We start from the raw sequence: 22,735 nt of genomic DNA, 5'->3' as shown, positions 1-22,735 counted from the left end.
CAATGGGGCAGGTGTGAGAATACATGAGAAATACCAGGTTGTAATAAACACAGAGGTGCCAGTTCATCTCCTGGGCTATACAGAGGTGCTGTTGAGCAAGGCACCGAACCCCCAACTGCTCAGGGAGCCGATCCACTGGCAGCCCCCTCGCTCTGACATCTCTCCATCAATTGCATGTATACAGGTCCTGTTTGTGCATGTGTGTATTCGGGCCTGTGTGTGTGTAACCTGTATAATAACAACAGAGTAATTAAATAGAATTTCCCTTGCGGGATAAATAAAAAGGAATTCTTCTTCCATTCTTCTTCTTCTTACTTTTCAACACAGTGAGACCCCTGTAGTGTATATACTCTGTAAGTAATCATACAGAGTGTTGATCCTAGAGTGGTATAACTGCTGAAAAGGTTGGCATGAATTAGCAGCTGTCTGTGCCTTTTATGTGGAATGTGACGCGTGTGTTGTGTTTTCGGGGTGTGAAGGGTTTTTGGTGGGTGTATTTAACTTACTTACTGACTGGGGTTGACCTATCAGTAAGAAGGGGTGGCGCCGCTTTAAACAAGCAGAAGCATCCTGGAACATCTCCTGTCTCTACTTCTGCAAGCTTACTTTGCAACAGCGTCCTTTTATTTACAGACAACAGTGAAGGAGCATCGACCTGTAATGGTGAGTTACTGTACACTAGTTTATATATACTGTGCCAATGCTTTACTCTTTAAATGAAGGTTCAGTGAATCATTGATTATCTGGTGTGTAGATTTGTTTGACGGACCACGACTAGAGGAAGTAGAGGAGAGGTCCACACTGTCACCTCTTAAGGAGAACAACAGTAAGCAGGATTTTTTGTTTCACATCTAGAACGATCACAGAAAAAATAAAGGTGCGTTTTGTTCTAATTATTTTTGTTTTACAGATTTAGCCTGGTGACAATAATACAGAAGAAGAAGAAGAAGAAGAATTACTTTATTTATCCCGCACGGGGAACCATCGTCAAGTAACACACGCCTGTGAAACATCCCAACAGACAGAATGATTGTAAGTCTAATAACATTCTTACATGTTCTTATTTGTGCATGCGATCTAATGAGGATTAGAGTATAAATAATCATCATGGACGGATTATGAGACAATGGGGCCCCGGGCACAGACGCGTAAAGAGGCCCCCCCAGTCTGTAGACGTAGGAACGAGACACCCACATTCATCTAAGTCTAAGTCGAGTCCACTAAGTTCTGTAGTCGTTTTGTTTTGTCTTTGTGGTTATTTTAAGTCCATTTTTAGTTGTTCTGCTCGCCTTTGTAAATATCTTGCATCGTTTTGTGGTGGTTTTGCATCTATTTTTAGAATTTTTATGTGTCTTTGTCCTCATTTTTTGTCTCTATGTGGTCTTTTTGTGTCTATTTTCAGTCATTTAGCATCTTTCAGTGGTTGTTTGCATCTATTTTTAGACATTTTTTGTGTCTTTGTCCTCATTTTTTATCTCTATGTGGTCTTTTTGTGTCTATTTTCAGTCGTTTAGCATCTTTAAGTGGTTGTTTTGCATCTATTTTTAGACATTTTATGTGTCTTTGTCCTCATTTTTTGTCTCTATGTGGTCTTTTTGTGTCTATTTTCAGTCATTAAGCATCTTTCAGTGGTTGTTTGCATCTATTTTTAGACATTTTTTGTGTCTATGTCCTCATTTTTTTTATTTCTACGTGGTCGTTTTGTGTCTATTTTCAGTCTTTTAGCATCTTTAGGTGGTTGTTTTGCATCCTAATAGTCCTTTTTTGTCTCTTTGTGGTTATTTTCGGTATTTTTGTGTATACTTGTGATCATTTAGCAACTCTTTGTGATAATTTTATGAGTCAGGACCTGGGACCTTATGGGCCCCTTTGCCTGTGTAGGCCCGTTCAGTAATCCACCCATGATAACAATCAGTTTTTTTGTTACTTTTTTAGCAAATTTCCTCAAATTCTGTGTTAAAAAACTCTGCACACCGTAGCTGTGAAGGTGGACCTCCTGCAAAACAGCCCAAACTCAGAGAAGGTAAGCCGACCCTTCACCACTTATGTGTGCATATTCAAAAAAAATAAAAAGTTCAATACTAACGGTTTCTGTTTTTGTGTGTTCATTAAAGATTCGTTTATCGGTTCGCCCCCATGGTTGTGGTCAGAAGAAGAGATAAAGCTTTGGGATGAGAATGACTTTATAGCAGAGGGGTGTTTCTCTGCTCAGGGGACAGGTCGACTTCACTGCATCGCGTCGGGGAAGACGGATCCTGGTGACAACCTTCTCTCAGCCAGGACGCTAAAAACGTGTCACGGATGGGTCTTTCAGCACGACAATGACCCAAAACACACGGCAAAGGCAACAAAGGAGGGGCTCACGAAGAAGCACATTAAGGCTATGGAGCCGCCTAGCCGGTCTCCAGACCATAATCCCACAGATAATCTGTGGAGGGAGCTGAAGCTGGGAGTTGCCAAGCGACAGCCTCGAAACCTCACAGATTTGGAGAGGATCTGCAAAGAGGAGTGGTCTAAAATTCCTCCTGAGACGTGTGCAAACTTGGTCATCAACTACAAGAAACATCTGACCTCCATTCTCGCCAACAAGGGTTTCTCCACGTACTGAGCAAAGTTTTGACAGGGGATCGAATAGGTACTCCACTCAATGAGATGCAAAATAACTAATACATTTGATTTAATGTGATTTTCTGGATTTTTTGTCACTGTTTAAATAAATTTACCATTAAAATTAAAGACCGTTCGATTCTTTGTCAGTGGGAAAACTTGAAAATCAGTGAGGGATCAAATAATGGCTTCCTCCGCTGTATGTATGATGAGATTTAGTTTGATGCAATAATATTGTTTAATTCTATTGTTTTCTGTGTGAGGTGTAATTTCAAACGCTGTCTACTTAAAGACTCAAACTGCTGCCTTTAAGTGTATTCAGTCTGTTTCTGTGTTTGGCTGCTTGTTAAAAAGATAAAAAGTCTGAAGTCACGCTTGCAACTCTTTGACACAAGGGTGTGTTAGGCTAACGTGTTAGCATGCTAACATTTGGTAATTCACACTTGAGCTTCTCTCCTCTCTGCCTGTATCATTCATGTCTCATCAATGCATGTTACTAATTCAGCTTCTTCCCCGGAGTTGTTTGTGCTTCGTCGTCTCGCTCAGGTCTCTGCTGATCGTGGTGGTGCCTGCTGCTGTGGTCCTGCATGACGCTTCCTGCTGCTGTTATAATCTATCACCTTAGCTGTGCTTGTTTCTACTATTCTGCCGTATTAACTGCCATAACATACAAGTCATATTTACATTACTATAGATATTATTATAGTTACTGGAAATGTGTCTGCCTCTGTCTTTGTGTCTGTCTTTCTCTCTCTCTCTCCTTCTCTTCCCTCTCCGGTGCAGACAGATGTCCGTCCTCCACAGAGCTGGGTCTGTCTGACGTTCCTGTCTGTTATAGTGAAGGTTTTCAACGCCACCGTACTCTACGGGGGAATTGTTGGGTCTCTGTAAATCATAAATAAGTCATTGAGTGTGGTCTTTACCTACTCTGTAAAGTGTCCTGAGATAACCTTTGTTATGATGTGGCACTGTAAATAAAATTGAATTGAATTGAATGATGTCTCCCCATGGGGTTTGCAGATTGCATCCCAACCCGTCGCCTCAAAACATCCCTAAAGCACCTCATTAGCATCCTGTGACCACCACCTCTCGGTCACAGGGAGCTGCTTTACAATGGGGCAGGTGTGAGAATACATGAGAAATACTTTGGCACTAAAAATACAATTTAATTGAATTGAACTTAAAACAAAGTACAGCAGATGCTGATGGGAATGAGTTTTACAGGTATTTGATCATAAACCAAAGTGTTGCACAAATTCATATTCTGACCTGATGTTAATGAAAGGGATCGCCAGACTTATTATAGCTCATTGTGAGAGAAATATAGATGTCTGTACTGTTTTTTTGCGCCTTTTCATCCAATAGTTATCGAGATATTTCAGTGCTGAGCAAAGTTGTAAACCAATAGATCGGTGGAGCCACACTGCCTGCGTGAATAACTACAGAATAACCCATTTAAATGCACTTGAACGCTACTTCAAAAAGCCATTAAATTACAATGACAAGAGCCCTTCAGTTGGTTAACTCCTCCATTCAGTCTGACTTCATTCTGTAAACATGCCTTTAAATGGGTGTTAGAATAATTGTACATAAAGTCATCTCATATTTACTCCAATTACCTTTACATGTAAACTAACCTTACTTGGTGTGTGTGTGTGTGTGTGTGTGTGTGTGAACAGCTAATTTGTGCAGAGTTGTGTTGCAGGTAGAAGAAATCAGATATGTGTGACGGCTGATGAGTCACCAAAGAACTACCTGTGCAAAAACAGAAACTGCTCATCTGTTTAAAGACAGAACACGTTTCAAGGACGAGCAACATGTGCCCCCTCTCCCTCAGAGATGTAACTGATGAAGATGATGAATTGAGCAAGAGGAGTCCCCCCCCCCCCACCCCCTGCAGGTCACTCTCACAGCACTGGGCAGCTCCTTCAGCAACACACTGATACACCCCAAGTGTGTGAAGGAGAGGTACCGCAGGTCCTTCCTTCCTGCTGCTGTCAGACTTTACAATCAGCACTGCTCCCAATAGACTATTGACCTCATCCTGTACCCTGCACTGTGCAATATGTCTTTACCAAGGTCACTTCTGTTTTTGCACTATTTGGTCTTATTTAATCATATTTATTCACTCCATATTATATTATTACAAACAAACCAAACAAGAACAACTGCACTACATCATGTGAATATGTACATATGTCTATTTTCCATTTCTTCCCTTTTTAAATTGAACTTTATTGCTTATTTTTGCTATTTTTTTATCTTATTTTGTCATATTCTGTTGCTGCTGTGACAAAAGAATACCCCGTCTGCAGGACATTAAAGGTTTTCTGATCTGATTCTGATTCAACATGTGAAGAGTTGCAGTTGAGGTCCAATCTCCCTTACAGCTGTAACCCATGTTGTAACTAGGGTCAACTAAAGGAAATAATAAGAAAGGGCTCGGCAGAGTGTGTTTCAGAGTGGTAGGAGATCGTAACTGGACGCATCTCTGTCCGTTCTCCTTGCAAGAATTGAAGAATTAATAATCATGTGTTAGCGTGTGTATTTGTAATGATTAATAAGAATTTGATAAGTGTGATTATTAGGTATGATCATTTAAAGTGTGATAGTGATTATTAGTCCAAGCTCAAACTTTTCTGCTTCCAGCAAAGCACAAACCTTTGACTCGAGCTTTTCTGCTCTTTCTGCACACAGACTTTTGGCAGTCAGTCAAGGTCACAAAGACAATGAACTAGCCAGCTTGCACACATTCACCTGGCAAAGTTAGTTGAGATTAGGGAAATTGCTGTCCGTGCTGTGCTTCCTTCACAGATAAAGAAGAAGACTCCTGTAGACACAGAGGGTACCCTGACGCGCGGGGGTTGAAGATGGGGGAGTCAGGACGGAGGACGGCTGCTTCTGAAATACAAATATATGCATGCACAAGCGGACACATAACCACGCCTTTGTAACAAGCATAACTGCTGGAGTTTTTAGAATAGATATCGGAACTTCTTGCCTCTGATCACGGGTACTGTGTTGTACACAGATGCTCTAGATAGAGACTAGAACATTTCTCCAGACGTCTGTATCATTCCGATGTTCTCCTGCTAATAAATGCCCGCTGGCACTAAACTGCCAATGACTCTGCTGACTCCAGAAAGCCTCCTGTAGAATTTGAATTACGCAATATATACTCTGTGAGGTCCTTCTGATTTGACTAACGTATTGTGTGTAAAATTCCTACAGTAGAACATACAACTCTTTCTCTCCTTTGTTATGTTTTGGATGTTTTAGGTTGGATGAACCTGACAAACAGTGATCAAACTCGACTAACTAAAGGCATCACAGATCTGGATTATCGCCAAAACAGTCACTTTTTCCTCGGATCAAAGGAGGAATTTCCTGAAGGTCAATTCATGAGTTTCTGGGATATCCTGCAGACGGAGAGACTTCACACAGGAGAACATCACACCTCCTTGCGAGCTGCAACACGTGGCCGGAGTCATAATGAGCCAGGCCCAACTAGATAATAACTTTATCACGAGCTGATGTTTGAGACTGTGAAGCTTTACGATCAGGTGTGTTTAAGATATAAAAACAGTTCTGAGTGAATAAAAGATCCGCGGAGAGAAGTGTAAAAATATCTGAGGCCGACGTCGAACAAATCCCAGACGGAGCCGAGCGTTTTTTCTCACAAGCCAACCACAGTGTGTTTTATTGGGTGCTTCAGTAATACAAGTGCACGACAAACCACTCTGCAATTGCAGAGGTGGCGGGTAGCCAGTAAATATACAAGTCCTGCCTCTTTCACAGGCAGACCTATACTTTTGCGGTCTGCCTCAAAAGCCTTTGAAAAAATACATACAGTACAAACAAAATCAGAGGAAGTTAAAAAGCATGAAGGATCCGTCGACGCAAGCCTTCCCGTTCCATGCAGGTAACATATCGATGACACATACAAAACGAGAAAAAACAAAGTAAAAGCAAATATTCTGCATGTTTTGTTCCAGATGCCACTAAGAAAGAAAAATGAGAATACATACTGTATAGCTGGAGGACGATGCATATGATATTTATAATATTCTGTGTTGTTGTTTTTTACTCCGATACAATACTTCCAACATTCACATATTGGAAAATAAAAATCCCAATCTACTCTTTGTATAAAAAAGAAGCTTTCAAGTCAACAAGGAACAAAAGGGCGCTTTTTTTTTTTTTGTCTCGTTTGATTTTTTTTTTTTTTTAAACACAGAAAAGGTAGATAAAATGTTGGAGAGGGAGAGGAGGGGGGGGGGGGCGACAGGAGGGCGGGTATACCGTTGCACTTAGTGAGTGTGCTTTGACAGACTATGGGCGAGAGAGAGAGAGAGGTAGAGAGAGGTACAGTAAAGGGGCGAGGGAGGTCGAGGAGGGGACGTTCGGGAGTCTATGTGGCGTATCTCTTCGTCCATTGTTTGGCTATTCTGTCATGCTCTGTTCTGTTGGTCAGGTACTGTGTGGCGATGCTTCCCACCAGAGGGTCGGCTGAAACACACAAAGACAGAGAGAGAGAGAGAATGTAAATCATTACGTGTAATGAATCACCGTCTGAGTCACAACCTGTGTATCTGCTGTAAACAGAGAATAAACAGTCCAAACATTTGAATCTTCTCAGGCCCAGTTAACGATTGAGCAAGAGACGACGAGTTATACAACAAAAACCATCACATTCGATTTATTGGAACGTGCCAAGAAGCAGTGTTTTTGGTTACTCGTGTCATTATTTGCCAACATAATTTGTCGTTTCGAGATTCTGGTTCGAATCCGGGCTGGGGCCCTTCTGTGTGGAGTTTGCATGTTGTCCCCGTGTCTGCGTGGGTTTTCTCCGGGTTCTCCGGTTTCCTCCCACAGTCCAAAGACGTGCAGGTGTTCGGTTCATTGATGACTCTAAATTGCCCGTAGGTGTGAATGGATGTCTGTCATAACAGATAATGATAATAAGTGACATAAGGCCAACAGCAGCAAGGACCTAACTGGGTACGGGTATTAAAAATGTGCTTTTATAGGAAAACGCGTTCTCGTGGGGATGGGCCCTAATATGCTCTGTTTTCTGTAAACGGTCAGTGCTAACACGCATGTCTATAGGCCCCTTTGATCTTCTGTAGTTTCAACAGAGACTCACTGAGGTGTAAATTTCTCATCCTGACAACCCCCACACTCAATTCGCATTTGGACCTTAGGAGCCAGACGTGTATTGGCCTTTGTCAACGTGTGTAGAACCTCCTCCACTTTATTTTGAAGGCAAAAGGCAAAACCCTGCTCTGTGCAGACTGCTGTTTTTTCGCGCAGCATCTATTTTAGCAAAAGTAAAGTTAATTTTCTTCAACTGAACCTGAGTGAAGCTTCTTACCGTTATCATTTGCACATTCAGGCCTTTTCTAATAGCATTGAAGCACATACAATGTATTAGAACTTTTAAAAAATGTGTTTTCTTAATTCCCCCCTCCACACTAAACATGATTTATTGATATAAATGCAATTTGATTTCATTCCAGACTCGTGTTGGTTCCAAACTATAAAGAGTTTCGCCTTGAGGACGGATGCAGCATTCATTTCATCATCGTGCGGTGACCTGTAAGTAGACTTGATTACACTGTCACAAATTCTGCCGTATCAATAACCAGTTAATCATATTAAGGGCAGAGACAGCCTCTCGAGGGGCAGCAACACTTGTGAAGAGAGCTGTGGGAAGGCGGTAAAATGGCTATAAAAGCACCATCTTGGAAGTTAATTCCCTGAATTTCCTATATGCTGTTCACATACATCACAGTCAACTCAAAATTGCTGCATGTAAGATGGCATGAAATGGGCAACTTACATCTTTAAAAGGTGGATCACTGACCCAACTATTCCTTCACCAGGTCCTGAGTTTTCTTGCTTCTTAGGGCGCACTCACACTGTCCATCCGTACCGTGCCAAAACAGGTTTTACGGGTAGAGTCTAGTTCCTTTGACCAGTGTGAGTGCAACGGTATCGCGTCTAGGAGCGGCGTGGCTGCCGTATACGGCCCGTTTAGGAGAGGTGGGCTTTTGTAACGCACGTTTGCACATGTATGAGCACGAGCGTGCGCACGTGTACAAGCACGAGCGTGCGCACGTGTACGAGCACGAGGCCTACGGCGGTTCTGAGGTCATTTTATGTGCGCCTGTTGGGACATAGAAAAAAGAAGGAGGGACCATGCGCGGACATTGAAAACAATGGCGGTGAAAGGTTCACGTTGGTGTGATGCGGAGGTGGAGTGTTTACTGCAGATTTGGTCGATGAAAAGATTCAAAAACAGTCGACAAGACGCACAAAAACTCTGAGGTCTACGGAAAGATCTGGAAACAAAGCCACGCATCGCGATGACGTCATCAATGCGTGTGACGTGTTACGGCGTGATGACGTATAGGCAGCAAGAAGCATTCTCCGAGGCCCAGGTAGTGTGAGTACAAACGGGCCTGGAGGGGGGGGGGGCAAGGACCCTAAAGCACGGGGCACGGGACGGAGGAACAGTGGTAGGGCGCCCTTAAACTCGTTTCCCAGCCTGGACTCATACATGATATTTTGTTCTCAAGCCAAAAAACAAAATGAGCGGATCATCATTGCTGTCGTTTTTATGGCATCTTTAATAATATATGTTTTTATTTTATTAAAGGCTTATTGTGGATCTCCTCTGTCAGCAGCTCATTCGCTCTCCTCTGCTGAGAAAATGTGGTTTTATTGTTTACAACTTGAGGCCAGAGACTGTGCCAAAGACCTGTCAGTGTGAGACGGCCTTCAGAAACAATGAGGGCTTGAATTGATCTTCGCTTACGGTACTTAAACACACTCTTAACCGCATCAAATTTGGCCTGGAGTAAAAAAAATAAATAATCAACATTACACAGAAGACCTACTCTCAGTTAAATCTTACTGAGGTCGATAAAGAGACATTCTTACTTCACAGAAGGTCTCAAAACATTAAATGAAAATGAAATAACCGTGCATTAAGGTGTTGATCTTACCTGGGTTACAGTCTGTGAGCAGGGAGCAGATGGACAGCAGCACCTTGGAGATGGTGAGGGCGGGGCTCCAGTTGTCCTTCAGGATGTCCAGACAGATCACCCCCTGGCTGTTGATGTTGCAGTGATAGATCCGCGTACGAAATGTTACCTGCAGACACACAAGTACTTTAGTTTAGACAAATCAAAGGTTAGAAACAGAATGTCCTCATTTACCAAATATGAGAAAATAGGACTTTATACGAGAGACACTGGCGGTGTGAAGAAATGTCAACATTATAGCGTGAACAGAAACTCCAGATGAAAAGATGTGAAATTATAGTTATTGTCGTTTACTCAGCACTTTACTTACTGTACTGGATAAATCATTTTAAATGATTTTTAATGAATGGATCAATTCCATAACTGACACCACTTTGAGCGTCAACAGTCAGAAACAAACATGTATAACTTTCCTGTCACACGAGTACAAACTAGTGATAGAACGATACATCAGCAGGCTGATATTATTGGCTGATATTTGTGTGTGTGTGTGTGTGTGTGTGTGTGTGTGTGTGTGTGTGTGTGTGTGTGTGTGTGTGTGTGTGTGTGTGTGTGTGTGTGTGTGTGTGTGTGTGTGTGTGTGTGTGTGTGTGTGTGGTTTGCCAGCTGCACAGTGGCTGAGCGGAAAGCCCTCCAAAGGGTTGTTAACACAGCCCAAATATCATTGGTTGCTCACTCCCCACCCTGGAAGAACTGTACGGCTCTGGCTGTCTTAGTAGGGCTAAAAACATTCAAAGGGATTCGTCCCACCCAGGTCATCAACACTTTGAGTTATTTTAGACGTTTCAGGTCCCTAAACGCTCGGACTAACAGACCTAAGAACAGTTTTTATCCAAAAGCTATAACAGTGCTGAACACCGCAAATACCTTTACCTATGATGGTACATGATGCTCAGGGTCTCTGCAATCTACTGTTTTTGTTTTTGTCTCCTTAAGCTGCTACGGTGTGCGTGTGTGTGTGTGTGTGTGTGTGTGTGTGTGTGTGTGTGTGTGTGTGTGTGTGTGTGTGTGTGTGTAAGCTTGTCGTTTTAAATGTGTCTTTTAAAGGTCGAGTCTATTCTATTTGATGCTTTTAATGTTAAATTATTTCTGCACTTTAAGGGATTGTACTGTAAATTCTGTTGTACTGGTAAAATCACAATAAAGAAAATTTAAAAAATGTATTAATTAATTTGCGGTTTTAGGTATCGGCTGATGCGGGCTGCTGTGTTCACCCATTCCCGGCATTATTTACAGACATGCGTCCACAGGCGGCTCCGTGTTGATGGAGACCCCTATTTTAAATTCAATAAAGGTTCCTTTTTAAATAAAACTGAGACTTGTAACATTTGTGATCATCATTGTGTAATTTTTCTGATGTAAACTGAGGGAGTAAAGTAGGATCGGCTCCAAATATCAGCCCAAGAAAATGGTCAGTCCGTATCGGTCACTGGCTAATGCTGATGGAAAAATAAATAGGTATCGACCCTGAACATATCCATACTGGTCGTTCCCTAATGCAGACACAGAAAAGAGAAAATGAAAGGGTTAAGATCAGTTAAAATCTCCAATAGGAGCATGTTATCTGTAGGGGATGTCTCCAGGAAATGACTTTTAAGACCTTAAAGAAAGCCTGTCTGCCAAGTGAAGCTTGTTCTAACTGGGAGTGATAACAAGTGCGACATGGAGGACATTTACAGTCTGCTGTGGGCCTTTCCTGTCCTTCTTCCTCCTTTATTCACATTAACACTCATGCATCAGCATCAGCACCGGTGGAGCTGGCTCACTTGATTGCTCCCCTGAGGGCCATTTAACACCATTTGTCACTGTCGCTGGATGTGCACGTAGCCACAAATATACAATATATATCATGACTGTGTTCTTCTGCAGCCAGTTAAACATATATTATTTTGTTTTCTGATGGCTTAGAAACAGCAATCCCTCCATCTCATCTCGAGTCACACCTCCACTCCTCATCCTGTTTTACTGAACGAGTCCGACCAACAGGGGGCAGCATGGTGTGGAATCAGAACAACAGTTGTGTTGTTGCTTTGAATATTGGACCCAAGCATCAAAGTGTAAATTACTTCCTTTACTCATCGCAGTAAACAGCCTCTTAGAGCCACACAAACACTCAAACAGTGACCCAGAGCATGTGCACTAGTGTCACCTCGATTTATGCTGAAACTGAAACTGAAACTGTGCTAAACCTCAAACACCCTCGACATCCAATCTACCAGCGTCCATGTGCTCTGTCTCAGCTCAGATTTGAGCTTGACATCTGTTTGGTTCTGACACTTGACACCACTGTTGGCCCATGCTGGTCCAATCACCAGCATCTGGCCCTCTTGACCCTCCAGAGGAAACCTCTAATGAGCCTTGGCATTCCCCCCCAAAAAAACACAGGGTGCAGGACGTTATAAATAACCACCCCCTCCACCTCCACCTCCGCCCCCTACGCCTCTGCAGACACAGAGCTCCTCTTCTGGCGCGAGTTCAGAAACAGAAACGCATCCACCTGGCCGACTTGTCAGCTCTTGTTTCTCTTTAAGAGCCTTGAGATTTTTAAAAAGGCGAGTTTGGATTGTGGGTCCAAAACTCCAGAGCCTTAAGTCTGAGTGCATTCAACAACTGAGCTTCACTGGAGCGTTTCTATAGTGAGGGAGTGTATGGCAGCTACAGGCCGAAGGGTTTGGTGTGTGTCTGTGTGTGTGTGTGTGTGTGTGTGTGTGTGTGTGTGTGTGTGTGTGTGTGTGTGTGTGTGTGTGTGTGTGTGTGTGTGTGTGTAGGGGGTTTGGCTGCAGATCACAGTGTGTCGGAGGGGTAGGAGGTATGGAGGGGGAGGAAACACTCAAGTCCCTCTGGCAACAGAAAGCTGGGCCGGAGCCTGTGGATTTGTTTGAGTCTGCTGTCAAACACAGAGCTGGTGGTTACACGGCACAAAGAGTGAGAGTGAGAGTGAGAGAGAGAGAGAGAGAGAGAGAGAGCGAGAGCATGGGGAGGGGTGTCCATAACAGGGAGAGGGGAGAGAAAATGAAGGCCAAGTGAAAGGGTAATAGGGTGCACTGCAAACTAAAGAGAGATTGGACAGTGTGCATGTTCAATAATGACATCCACTCAAGTACCCTGCAGGAAACGTCACATAGAAACAAGAAGACGCCGCAGCGCTGGACAGCTCGGGATCTGGCACAAGACGCACTTTGAGCTCAAAATCACGATGATTCCTCATAAAAAAGGAAGTGAAGAAAAGTGCAAACCAAGCTGTAGAGAGTCTAAGAGCTGCAGTGCTGAGCCTGGACAACCACCATGACACCAGTGTGATTTAATGTCCTCTACTACCTCACTTTCCCCCGTTACGCTGTCGTCGACATGCATAAAAGTCACGCCGTATCAGTCCACCTATCCATCATTTGAAGCAGCACTAGGCCACGAAACGTTTGTTACAAAGATTTGGCAAAAATAAAAAAAAAGCTATATAATAATTACACGCTGTTGATGGTTATACTTGACCAAGCGCTGCTGTCTGTGCTGCACTGTCCCATCACTCCCTACCACAACAACACACTGATTCTGAACTGAAAAAATGAAGTTGAAGCGAGTATAATACGGTGAATATTGGAATAATTCATCAAGTGGTCAGTAGAGTTGGGTACCGTTCAAATGCGATCGTGTCATTTTATCGATATCCGGAATTTGACACCTTTTGTTCCCCTCTGTTATAACAAAAATGTCAGTTCAGTTGTGAAAATGAGCCCAAATCTATTTATCCTCTTTACTTAAAACATGTTGATATTTATTTAAAACACTTGAGATAGATGAGATTTAGGGCGCACTCACACTGTCCTTCCGCACCGGATCAAAACAGGTTTTTCGGGTCAAGCCTAGCGCGTTTGACCAGTGTGAGTGCAACCGCTCCGCGCATAACTGTGGCCAGCTGGCCATCCACGGCCCGTCTGAGAGAGGTGGGCTTTTGTAGAGCGCGTTTGCACATGTACGAGCATGAGTGTGCGCACGTGTACGAGCACGAGGCCTACGGCGGCTCTGACATCATTTTATGTGCGCCTGTTGGGACATAGAAAAAAGAAGGAGGGACCATGTGCGGACATTTAAAACAATGTGACGTATGGACAGCTAGAAGCATTCGCGGAGGCCCAGGTAGTGTGAGTACAAACGGGCCTGGAGGGGGGGACAAGTACCCTAAAGCCCGGGGCGCGGTGCGGAAGGACAGTGTGAGTGCACCCTTAATGTTCCCCGGATCCAGGACTGCGTGTTTTAGAAAATCCTGGGTCCCAGTGACTGTTGGCCTTCTTAACAATTAACAGCACTGCGGTCACTTTAACTCTGTATTTGTATCCAGTTTGTATTCAGTGAGGCTCTGTTGCACTTTGTTGATCGATGATTGTTAACTGTTGTCCCATGTCACTCATGTCGTTGTGTATTCCATCTCTTTTAATCATTAGCTCTTTGTCATCGTATGTGTCATTATTGTGCTTTTTACTGTTGTTGACTGTACTGCAAATTGCCCTCCGGGGACAATAAAGACCTCTTGACGCTTGACGATACTACACACAAAATAAAACCGCCTCCCTCTCCCCTCCCAAACTCATCCCACCAGTCTGTCAGCGGGGCATAGAAGAACTAGGTTTTGTTTTACAGCAGCGAGCGTTGTCTGCGTGGGGTCTTGAAACCACACTTGCGACCCATTGCCCTGACTCGAACAAGCTGCCGGTATGACGCAGTTTCTTCGTGTGTGTGTGTGTGTGTGTGTGTGTGTGTGTGTGTGTGTGTGTGTGTGTGTGTCAAAGCTGGCACACACACTCTGTCAAACACGCAGAGGAAAGAGCTAACCACCAAAACTTGGCACCGACTGATTTAACGTGAATCAGTAATCTGTAGCACCGACATCATTTGGTCAGTGCTCTTAAAAGTACAGAGTTCCAGTATTTGCTGGTAATGACAGCCCACATGTAACTGGAAATGATTCTGCATGAAAAATATTACATATAAAGTGACTGTGCGTCTAAGATGGAAGAAAATGTGCAGTCATACGGTGTGTGTCTCACAATCAAATGATAAATGACCCATATACATATATTCTCTAAACTTTGACAGACTGTACAGGGAGTTGATCATTTGTCAGCTGCCCGAACATGTACAAGTATAATACCAGTTCTGTCTACAGGCGGCTGACCTTGGGGGGTTTGAAGGGGTAGTCGGGCGTGAAGGCGATGTCCAGGAAGAAGACGCCTCCCTCGTACACGGAGCCCGGGGGTCCCAGGATGGTCGACCTCCACTCGTAGATGTTGTCTCCTTTGGGGCCAGCGCTAGAAAGATTGAAACAAAAGACTTGTTAATATGTTAATCAGCGCAGCGCGTTGGAATCGAACAGTCTGGTGTTCAAGCTGCCAGCGGGCCGACGGAGGTTTGGGGGGAAAGAGCAGCTCAGGCGGAAAACGCCGGCTTCTGACAAGTTAATGATTGAGATTCGAGGCGATGCCGAAGCCGAAGCCGTGGAGGTTTGAGTTGTTTTTAGTTCAAGGCTATTTTAGTAGGATTTAGATTATCTTTCAAAATTCTGATTCGAAGATTAGATCACCTGCTATTGGGAGTGGAGTTACTGAAGCACACACACACACACACACACTGACACACACACACGCACACACGTAGACACAGTGAACCAGTTTAAAGTGTCAGGTAAAACCAAAGATTGAAAGAAAGTCTTCCCCACGATAAGAAAGGAGATGTTTACAGGGCTCCCGGTGAGAAAATGATTCCATACTGGAGCCAGTTTCCATTCATGAGATGAGTATTTATGCTGAAGTGGAGGCTGAAGGTCACATCTGTTGTATAGGCCCGGTAATTAATGCCATTTCCATATTACGGGCTCCCTCCCCCCACTGTTGTTTGTGGTAAGACCCTGAGCTGGCACGGAGCCAGGAAGAGACCGGGACAATGTCCAGATCACAAAGCCTGGGACAATGAACAATCCCTCCGATTTCATGTAATTACCAGGGACGGTGTTTAACGCCAACCCTTAGCTTTCTGGCAGATGTGCTCGCAAATGTGTGTACGCGAACTGCCTCACACACACACACACACGCACGCACGCACGGTTTGCTTTCACTCAAGGCTGTTGTGTTTCTGTTCACTTTTATTCTGACATGAACCAATAATCACAGACGGAGATTTCCTGTGTAATAACCTCAAAGAGCCCACTGTTAAAAGCAGCATCTGGCTCCGAGCGCGCCCTTGAAAAACAGATCATTCTTCATAAATAGAAATAAGACGTTTCCTTCCTCCTTCAGTATCAACACATGCAAATTTGCACTAATCGACTTTGCCACTCGTCCACACTGCCCCTCTCTTAAGCCTTCTTTAATTAGCTAATTATGATTACCCTCTCCTCGGGGGAATTTCTTCAAAATACACTCGCCAATCTGGACGTGTGTTGTTTCAGGCACAAAGGGAATCTATTATGTAAGAGTGAAAATAAAACAACAAAAGCAAAGAGTATAAAAGTGACCATGCTGGGTGCTGTGGAAGCGTACGGAGCACTTGTCTTTTTTAAACCTAATACTTAAACTCGTGCTGCGGTAATGGATGACTTACACACACACACACACACACACACACACACACACACACACACACACACACACACACACACACACACACACACACACACACACACACACACACACACACACACACACACACACACACACACACACACACACACACACACACACACACACACACACACACACACACACACACACGGAGGGTGCTGGCTGTATAACGTTGTCAATTTCACATTGTCACATTTAACATGTTATGGAGAATTGGGGCTGCAGTAGCTCAGTCCATAGGTGACTTGGCTGTGAACCGTAGAGTCGCTGGTTCAAGTCCCTGTGTGGACTAGTGGCTGGAGAGGTGCCAGTTCATCTCCTGGGCACTGCCGAGGTGCTGTATAGCAAGGCACCTAACCCCCAACTGCACGGGGCGCTGGTCACTGGCAGCCCCCTCACTCTAACATCTCTCCTTAATTGCATGTATATGTCCTGTGTGTGTGTGTGTGTGTGTGTGTGTGTGTGTGTGTGTGTAACATGATTAATAATAAGAGTGAAAAAACTAAATTTCCCCGTGCGGATAAATAAAGTAATTCTTCTTCTTCTTCAAAATACTGGTTTAATTGTAATTTGGCGAAATGGATTCTACCTCTATAACGACCAGAGCAGGTTTTTCTTCTCGTCCAAACAAAAGTGTGTTGCATTTCGGTCGGAGAGAAAGCGCGATCTGAACCAACTACAGGAAATTACCTCTAAATACAAGGATTTATAGGCACACAGAGACAGATGTTGACATCTGATAGCCAGCAGTTACTTGTGCTTGGAAAGCCTGTCATAACAGTATAAAGTGAGGGTGAACCGCAGTGCGAACTGGTGGCCACATTCAGCTGTTCCTACATTCTTCTGTCGTGTTATTTTACAGACGTTCAATTACAGCAGAGGGAATCGATATTTCCATCACGCCTTGGCTGCAACAGGATGAGTTTTGACACAACATGTCAGGTTGCCAAAATACGTTTTCTGTTCAATAAATGACCGACTTGACGGGCTGTCCTTGACTGATTCAAACACACAGGAGCTCTTTGACTGACTGATTAATGTGTCCAACTGTATTATTATTATTATTATTAGTCCCTATTGTGCCTCTGCACATGAATGCTAATGGGCTCTTTAGATCGGGTGCCTATCAAAGAGACATCTTTTCATGTCATTTCTTACTGAATTACTTACACAAATATGAATAACATTCATTTCAGTCGACTGACATCCTAATGATCAATTAGGTGACTGTCAAAGGCTGCATTCAGAACAGCTGCAGCACCTTTATTTGAATGAGACCATTACAGTCAGTGCGTTTACATGCAGTTTAAAAACCTGATTATATTCAGGTTAAGGGCTTACCCCGGTTTCTTTTTTACACACCTTGTAAACACCGTACCCCGGGTAAAACCTGAGTTCTCATCCCCTGGTTTACAGACCTAGAGAACTCTTTCAGTTCCCAGATTATTCATGCATGTAAACACCATTCCCGGATTGCTGTTGGGTTTCTTGTCTGCGCATGCTCCCCAATCCGCGGCGGTAGCTTTTGACCCGGAAATAGAATAAACCAGGAAGCAACGGAAAACGTGAAAACAACAACAGAAGAGTGTTGCCTTCAAACCGAGGGAGTACTTCGCCATGGCAAGAAACATCACTACCAAGAAGACCCGCTTCTGTCGCTGTTGTGTCCAAAAGTCGGACGTTTTCTCCACACTTATGTTTTTGTCAAAAGTGAACTGGAAAAAATTTGCATTCAGGTCAGCTGTATGTTTGCGGAGCGCCCCCAACTATACCGGAGTACAGTAGGGGGCCATTAGACTTATTTATACTGGGGGAACTTCAATAACCTGATCATTACCTTAACCAGGGTAAGGCCATTTTTGGGGTTACTGATGTGCATGTAAATGCAACTGATGACACAACAGGGGTGTAAACACATACAAAAACAGCAGGGCTGTAGCTTGAAGCTCGCCCGAAGCTGAAGTTTTGCTGCAGCCATCCAGAGGTGGCCAATCTAATTTTTGCAAGCGCACACTCCTGCTGGACTACTTTGCAGCGTGAATGCTGCATTTCTGCATTTCTGTTTTACTTCAAGTTCTTTGTGTTCAAAAGATTAAACAGTTGCCGCTGTGCTAACTTTGTGCTAACTTTGTAAAATCCTGTCTCTGAGGACTATTAAAAGGGCTGTGCATCTGAAACACCTTCAGATGCACCGATCTATTACTTTAACTGGACCTCACGGATTATATTTCATGTCTCAAGACTAAGAGCCTTTTGTCAGTGTGCTTCAATTCGACAAGCATGCCCCCTCTGCATGCAACGGATCAACCAGATGTGGAGATGTGTGTAGGCAAAGGTTTCACTTCTTTCCCGAGCTCTCTTTTCTCCATTCTGAACAAACTCACTTCTATCCATAAAAGAGTGCAACACTATGAATGCTTTGAAAGAAAGACTCTCTAAAAGCCTCCACCTTTATCTCCATATTTGGAGTATTTGAGTATTTCATCTCTCTCCTGTCTGACGGATGGCTTTTCACCACCTCTTTGAGTGTGGCCGTTCAGAACAGCCATAAACACGACATGTTGTGCAAACTACTTCATTTCAATAAAGTCCTGTTTGCCTTGTTATCGGGCAAACGTGATCCTGACTGACTGATAGAAATATCAGCTGGATTTGTTGTGATCCCTCTCCAACTCTTCAAACATTACTTTCTGCATTTCCTGCTGTAGAACCATATAGACAGCTTATTTTCCTTGCTCTAGGCAATCTCCCATCTGTTTACCGCACGCACGCACACACACACACATGCATGCACGCACGCACACACGCATGCACGCACGCACACCTCAAGGTAACACTTCCATCACTTCCCCGTTATTCAAAAGCTTCCCTGACAGCCGACTATTCTTTTCGCGAAATCTCCAATGGACGCAGACTCTCATTTCCTTTTGAGGCTGATGAGTTTGTAGCCGTGATAATAACTTGGACATGATAGAAAAATAGAGGTGAGCGAGCGTGGCGGAGGTTTTGCCTCTGGAGCGAGATTGCTGTAGGGGATCTGACAACCACACAAATGCTGTGGATAAAGGCTAAGTCAATAGCTCAATGTGCATGCCACCCCTGGCTGTTGCTTGGAGACCTCCTCCTCCCCCCACCGGCTCAGGCGTTCCTGTGGTGCTTTGTTGCAGCTGGTTGAGAGCCAGCTCATTCAGGATCTGACAGTCTCTCGCTTGGCCATTAGTTTTTTGGAGAGGTGAGAGGTGTGGACGTTTCAAGGAAGCTCGAGTTGTGTCGATAGGTGCGCCGGGCTTTAATTAATGCACACTTAATGACAGGAGTTAAATAGTCAATGATTCCTTGACCCTGGTTAACAGCTCTGCAGAATGCTGTGCTCTCCAACTGACACATTCAATCCCCAGTAATCACTGAGTAATCGAGGCATTATGTGAATTTTAATTCTGCCAGAGCAACTTCAGACCAACATTTCTTCGGGGCCTTGTCTTGTCATGCTTGACTGCACACTCCTCATTGGTGCTTTGAAAGCTCAGCACCATTGAACCAATGTGAAGTCAATGAAGGCGTTATGAAGTGCGAACCCGTGATAATCTAACACAGAAGCCCCGGAACTGAGAGCGAAAGTCGGATAAATATTCGGTGTCACTTCTGTCTTTTTTTTTCTCCCTCTGCGGAAAAAAAATATCTTGTCTTCAAGCAGACAGATCCGCTCAGCACAAATACGTGGCGTCCGCTAGTGTGACAGTGCTGCTTATGGGCTTTGTTGGAGGCTGCAATAATAATAATAATAACCCCTGTGTAAGTAACACTACATCTGCAGTGCACTTTCAGCCAAATGCCTCGATTCAGTGGGTATTTGGGTCATTTGTTTCAAGGGTCTGGGATACATTAGGGTGCGGGTGTCCGTGAGAGTCTTGCCACTGCCCTGTCCTCAGAGATTACACTCATGTAGGAGCCCACTCTGACAGCTGGGCAGCTTCCTCTGCAACAGAGAACCAGGATACTGTTTAACCACAGACTCACACTGGTCTCTTTCTTCCCTTACAGTACATCTTGTGATTATTATTTCTACTAGAAACAACAGTTCAAAGTCTCCGCTAAATGTAGAATCAACACCAACCTGTATTCGTCACCATGATTCAGGCACAGGGTGGTGTTTGAGGAACCTGTGAGGGAGCAAGTAATTGCTTCCCACACTGACCTTGCTCAGTGCTTCACCTCGACAAAGGCTCATCAGTGCACACATGGCTGAGAAAGATTGGACACTTTGAAACCCAGAGACTGCACCGAGACAGTTTTCAGAGCCGGTGGATTGGGAAAATGGTTTCTACCTCTTCAAATATAAAAAGGAACATTTTACCACAGACCTACTTTGTCATTTTTATCTTTCATTCTCACTTCCTGTAAACTATCCAAGCTGTGCCTCATAATCACAGACAGTGGTAATAATTTCCATATATATTGAATGACCTTTCCGCCCCATGATACAGTGCAGTATGTGAGGCCAGGGTGTCCTCTGCCCATTTAATCATCCGTTTTGCCTGATTTCATAGAGAGGGCAATCTGCAGATTGGTGCCAATGCAAAAAGATAACCTTCCTCGTATCTTGCAGTATGAGAGCTGGACTAATCGCAGCAAAATCACTAACCTATCTTGTCACCCAGAGCCAATTCCCACAGACATCAGGGCTCAGGTTAAGTTGATGAAAGAGATGTAGTCATGAGATACGCCTGTGCCACTCACAGGGGAATTCATTGGTAGATTCATCTACTCTGATCATATTTAGGGTGTGGGAAAAATACTTTTCTTTGTTTCTTTATGAGGAAAATTGTCAAACGTTATTTTAGATAGATAACAGATTTAATTTTGGTGATTTAGCCAAAACTCCAGAGCAGTGACAAACCAGAATACACTCAAGTTCTTACATCAAAGACAAAAAGAAAAGCAACCACTATAAAAGAAGGCAAGAGTCAACACCACCGCTGTAGGGTCTTGTGTACCTTACGGGCGCACTCACACTGTCCTTCCGTACCGGGCCAAAACAGGTTTTACGGGTTAAGCCTAGTTCGTTTGACCAGTGTGAGTGCAACCGCTCCGCGCCTAGGTGCGGCCAGCACGCGCAGACATTTAACAACAACAATGGCGGTGAAAGGTTCACGTTGGTGTGATGCGGAGGTGGAGTGTTAACTGCAGATTTGGTCGATGAATATATTTAAAAACAGTCGACAAGACGCACAAAAACTCTGAGGTCTATGGAAAGATTTGTAAACAAAGCGATGACGTATAGGCAGCAAGAAGTATTCGTCAAGGCCCAGGTAGTGTGAGGGGTGGCCAGCGGGGGGGGACAAGTACCCTAAAGCCCGGGGCACGGTACGGACAGACAGTGTGAGTGCGCCCTAAATGAGTGCATGTGGTAGCAATTAAGTCTGAAAAGAAACTTTCATTTAGACAAAAATACAGTCACATGTCCACTGTTAGAAGAGCTCCAAAGAGGACCCCAGTAGGACTTCAAAGACCCCAGACAGTGTCAGGAGAATCAGATAGTCGGGAGTTTCTCATTCACAAATGTACACAACTGGAGATACTCCATTTGGTTTAGGCAAGGAGGGGCGCCAGGTAGAGCAGCAGGAGGCAGCGCAGGTGGAGCTTGTTCTAAATTTGGTCACAAACAACGAAGTCTCCGGCCATTTCTTGAATTCGCCATCGGTCCTTACGCTAGAAATTCCCAAATCTCCTCGTCTCTCCAGTTAGACATTTTCTTTGCTGTATTCACAGATGTTTTTTTTTTTGAGTGTTGGCCGCACACGGCGCCATAGAAACATCATCATCACACCCCATTCAATCTCAGTGAACACAATGGAGAATGAGTGGCTGGATTCACATATGGGCTCACTCAGAGATTAGACAGCCTTTGCACCAGGGAGCTGGCAGGGTAAACTCTGATGCTCAGTCCAACTGAATCGTTTGACATTTGCGTTCTCACGTATAGGCCTGCTGGGCAATGTCTCGATAATTTCAGGTCTGCAGCTCATGTGTGAAACATGGATGTATTAAGAGAACTGGTTACAGTGTTCAAGGTGGAGCCCCATTCATTCCCATGAAAGCAGCTCAGTGGTGCACGAAGCAGAATAAGTTCAATTCCCAAGTCTCAATACCAAGATGATGCTTCCTAACTGTTGGGCGCCCTAGAGACTCACACGGGCCCAACCGGCTACTTCCCGTGCAGTGCTCTGCTGCCTTGAATAGGGATTAAATTATTTAATCGTGCTGCTGCTCTGGACTTCATAAATGTTATTGGACTGAATGAATAAAATCCAGATTTTAACCCCATTGAGGTTGTGACGCTCTAAAAAAATGATCCAATGATTTACAGATGTCTCTTTCAATGGGAAAATCGCTTTCAGGGCCCGATTGCATCGTGTGACGGACAGGAAAGTTGTAATAGCCACTATGTCAAAATGGCTTCAAAGTCCA

General features: G+C 44.0%; 1 protein-coding gene across 1 annotated transcript in view; it reads right to left on the bottom strand.

Moving 5' to 3' along the window:
- Nucleotides 1–6,293: 6,293 nt before the first annotated feature.
- Nucleotides 6,294–22,735, bottom strand: part of LOC310951098 (ubiquitin-conjugating enzyme E2 E2) — a 32,770-nt gene continuing 16,328 nt past the window's right edge. The window contains exons 3-5 of the mRNA XM_083919186.1: nt 14,827–14,959; nt 9,618–9,765; nt 6,294–7,116 (exon numbers count right to left, since the gene is read on the bottom strand). Coding sequence (XP_083775312.1) covers nt 7,019–7,116; nt 9,618–9,765; nt 14,827–14,959 — 379 coding nt within the window. The 3' untranslated portion in view covers nt 6,294–7,018. The remainder of the gene's footprint in view (nt 7,117–9,617; nt 9,766–14,826; nt 14,960–22,735) is intronic.

This window comes from Echiichthys vipera (assembly GCF_963691815.1).
Source record: "Echiichthys vipera genome assembly, chromosome: 8".
In the NCBI taxonomy this organism is placed as follows: domain Eukaryota; kingdom Metazoa; phylum Chordata; class Actinopteri; order Perciformes; family Trachinidae; genus Echiichthys; species Echiichthys vipera.
The sequence above is the reverse complement of the archived record's forward strand: the minus strand, read 5'-3'. Positions and strand labels throughout refer to the sequence as shown.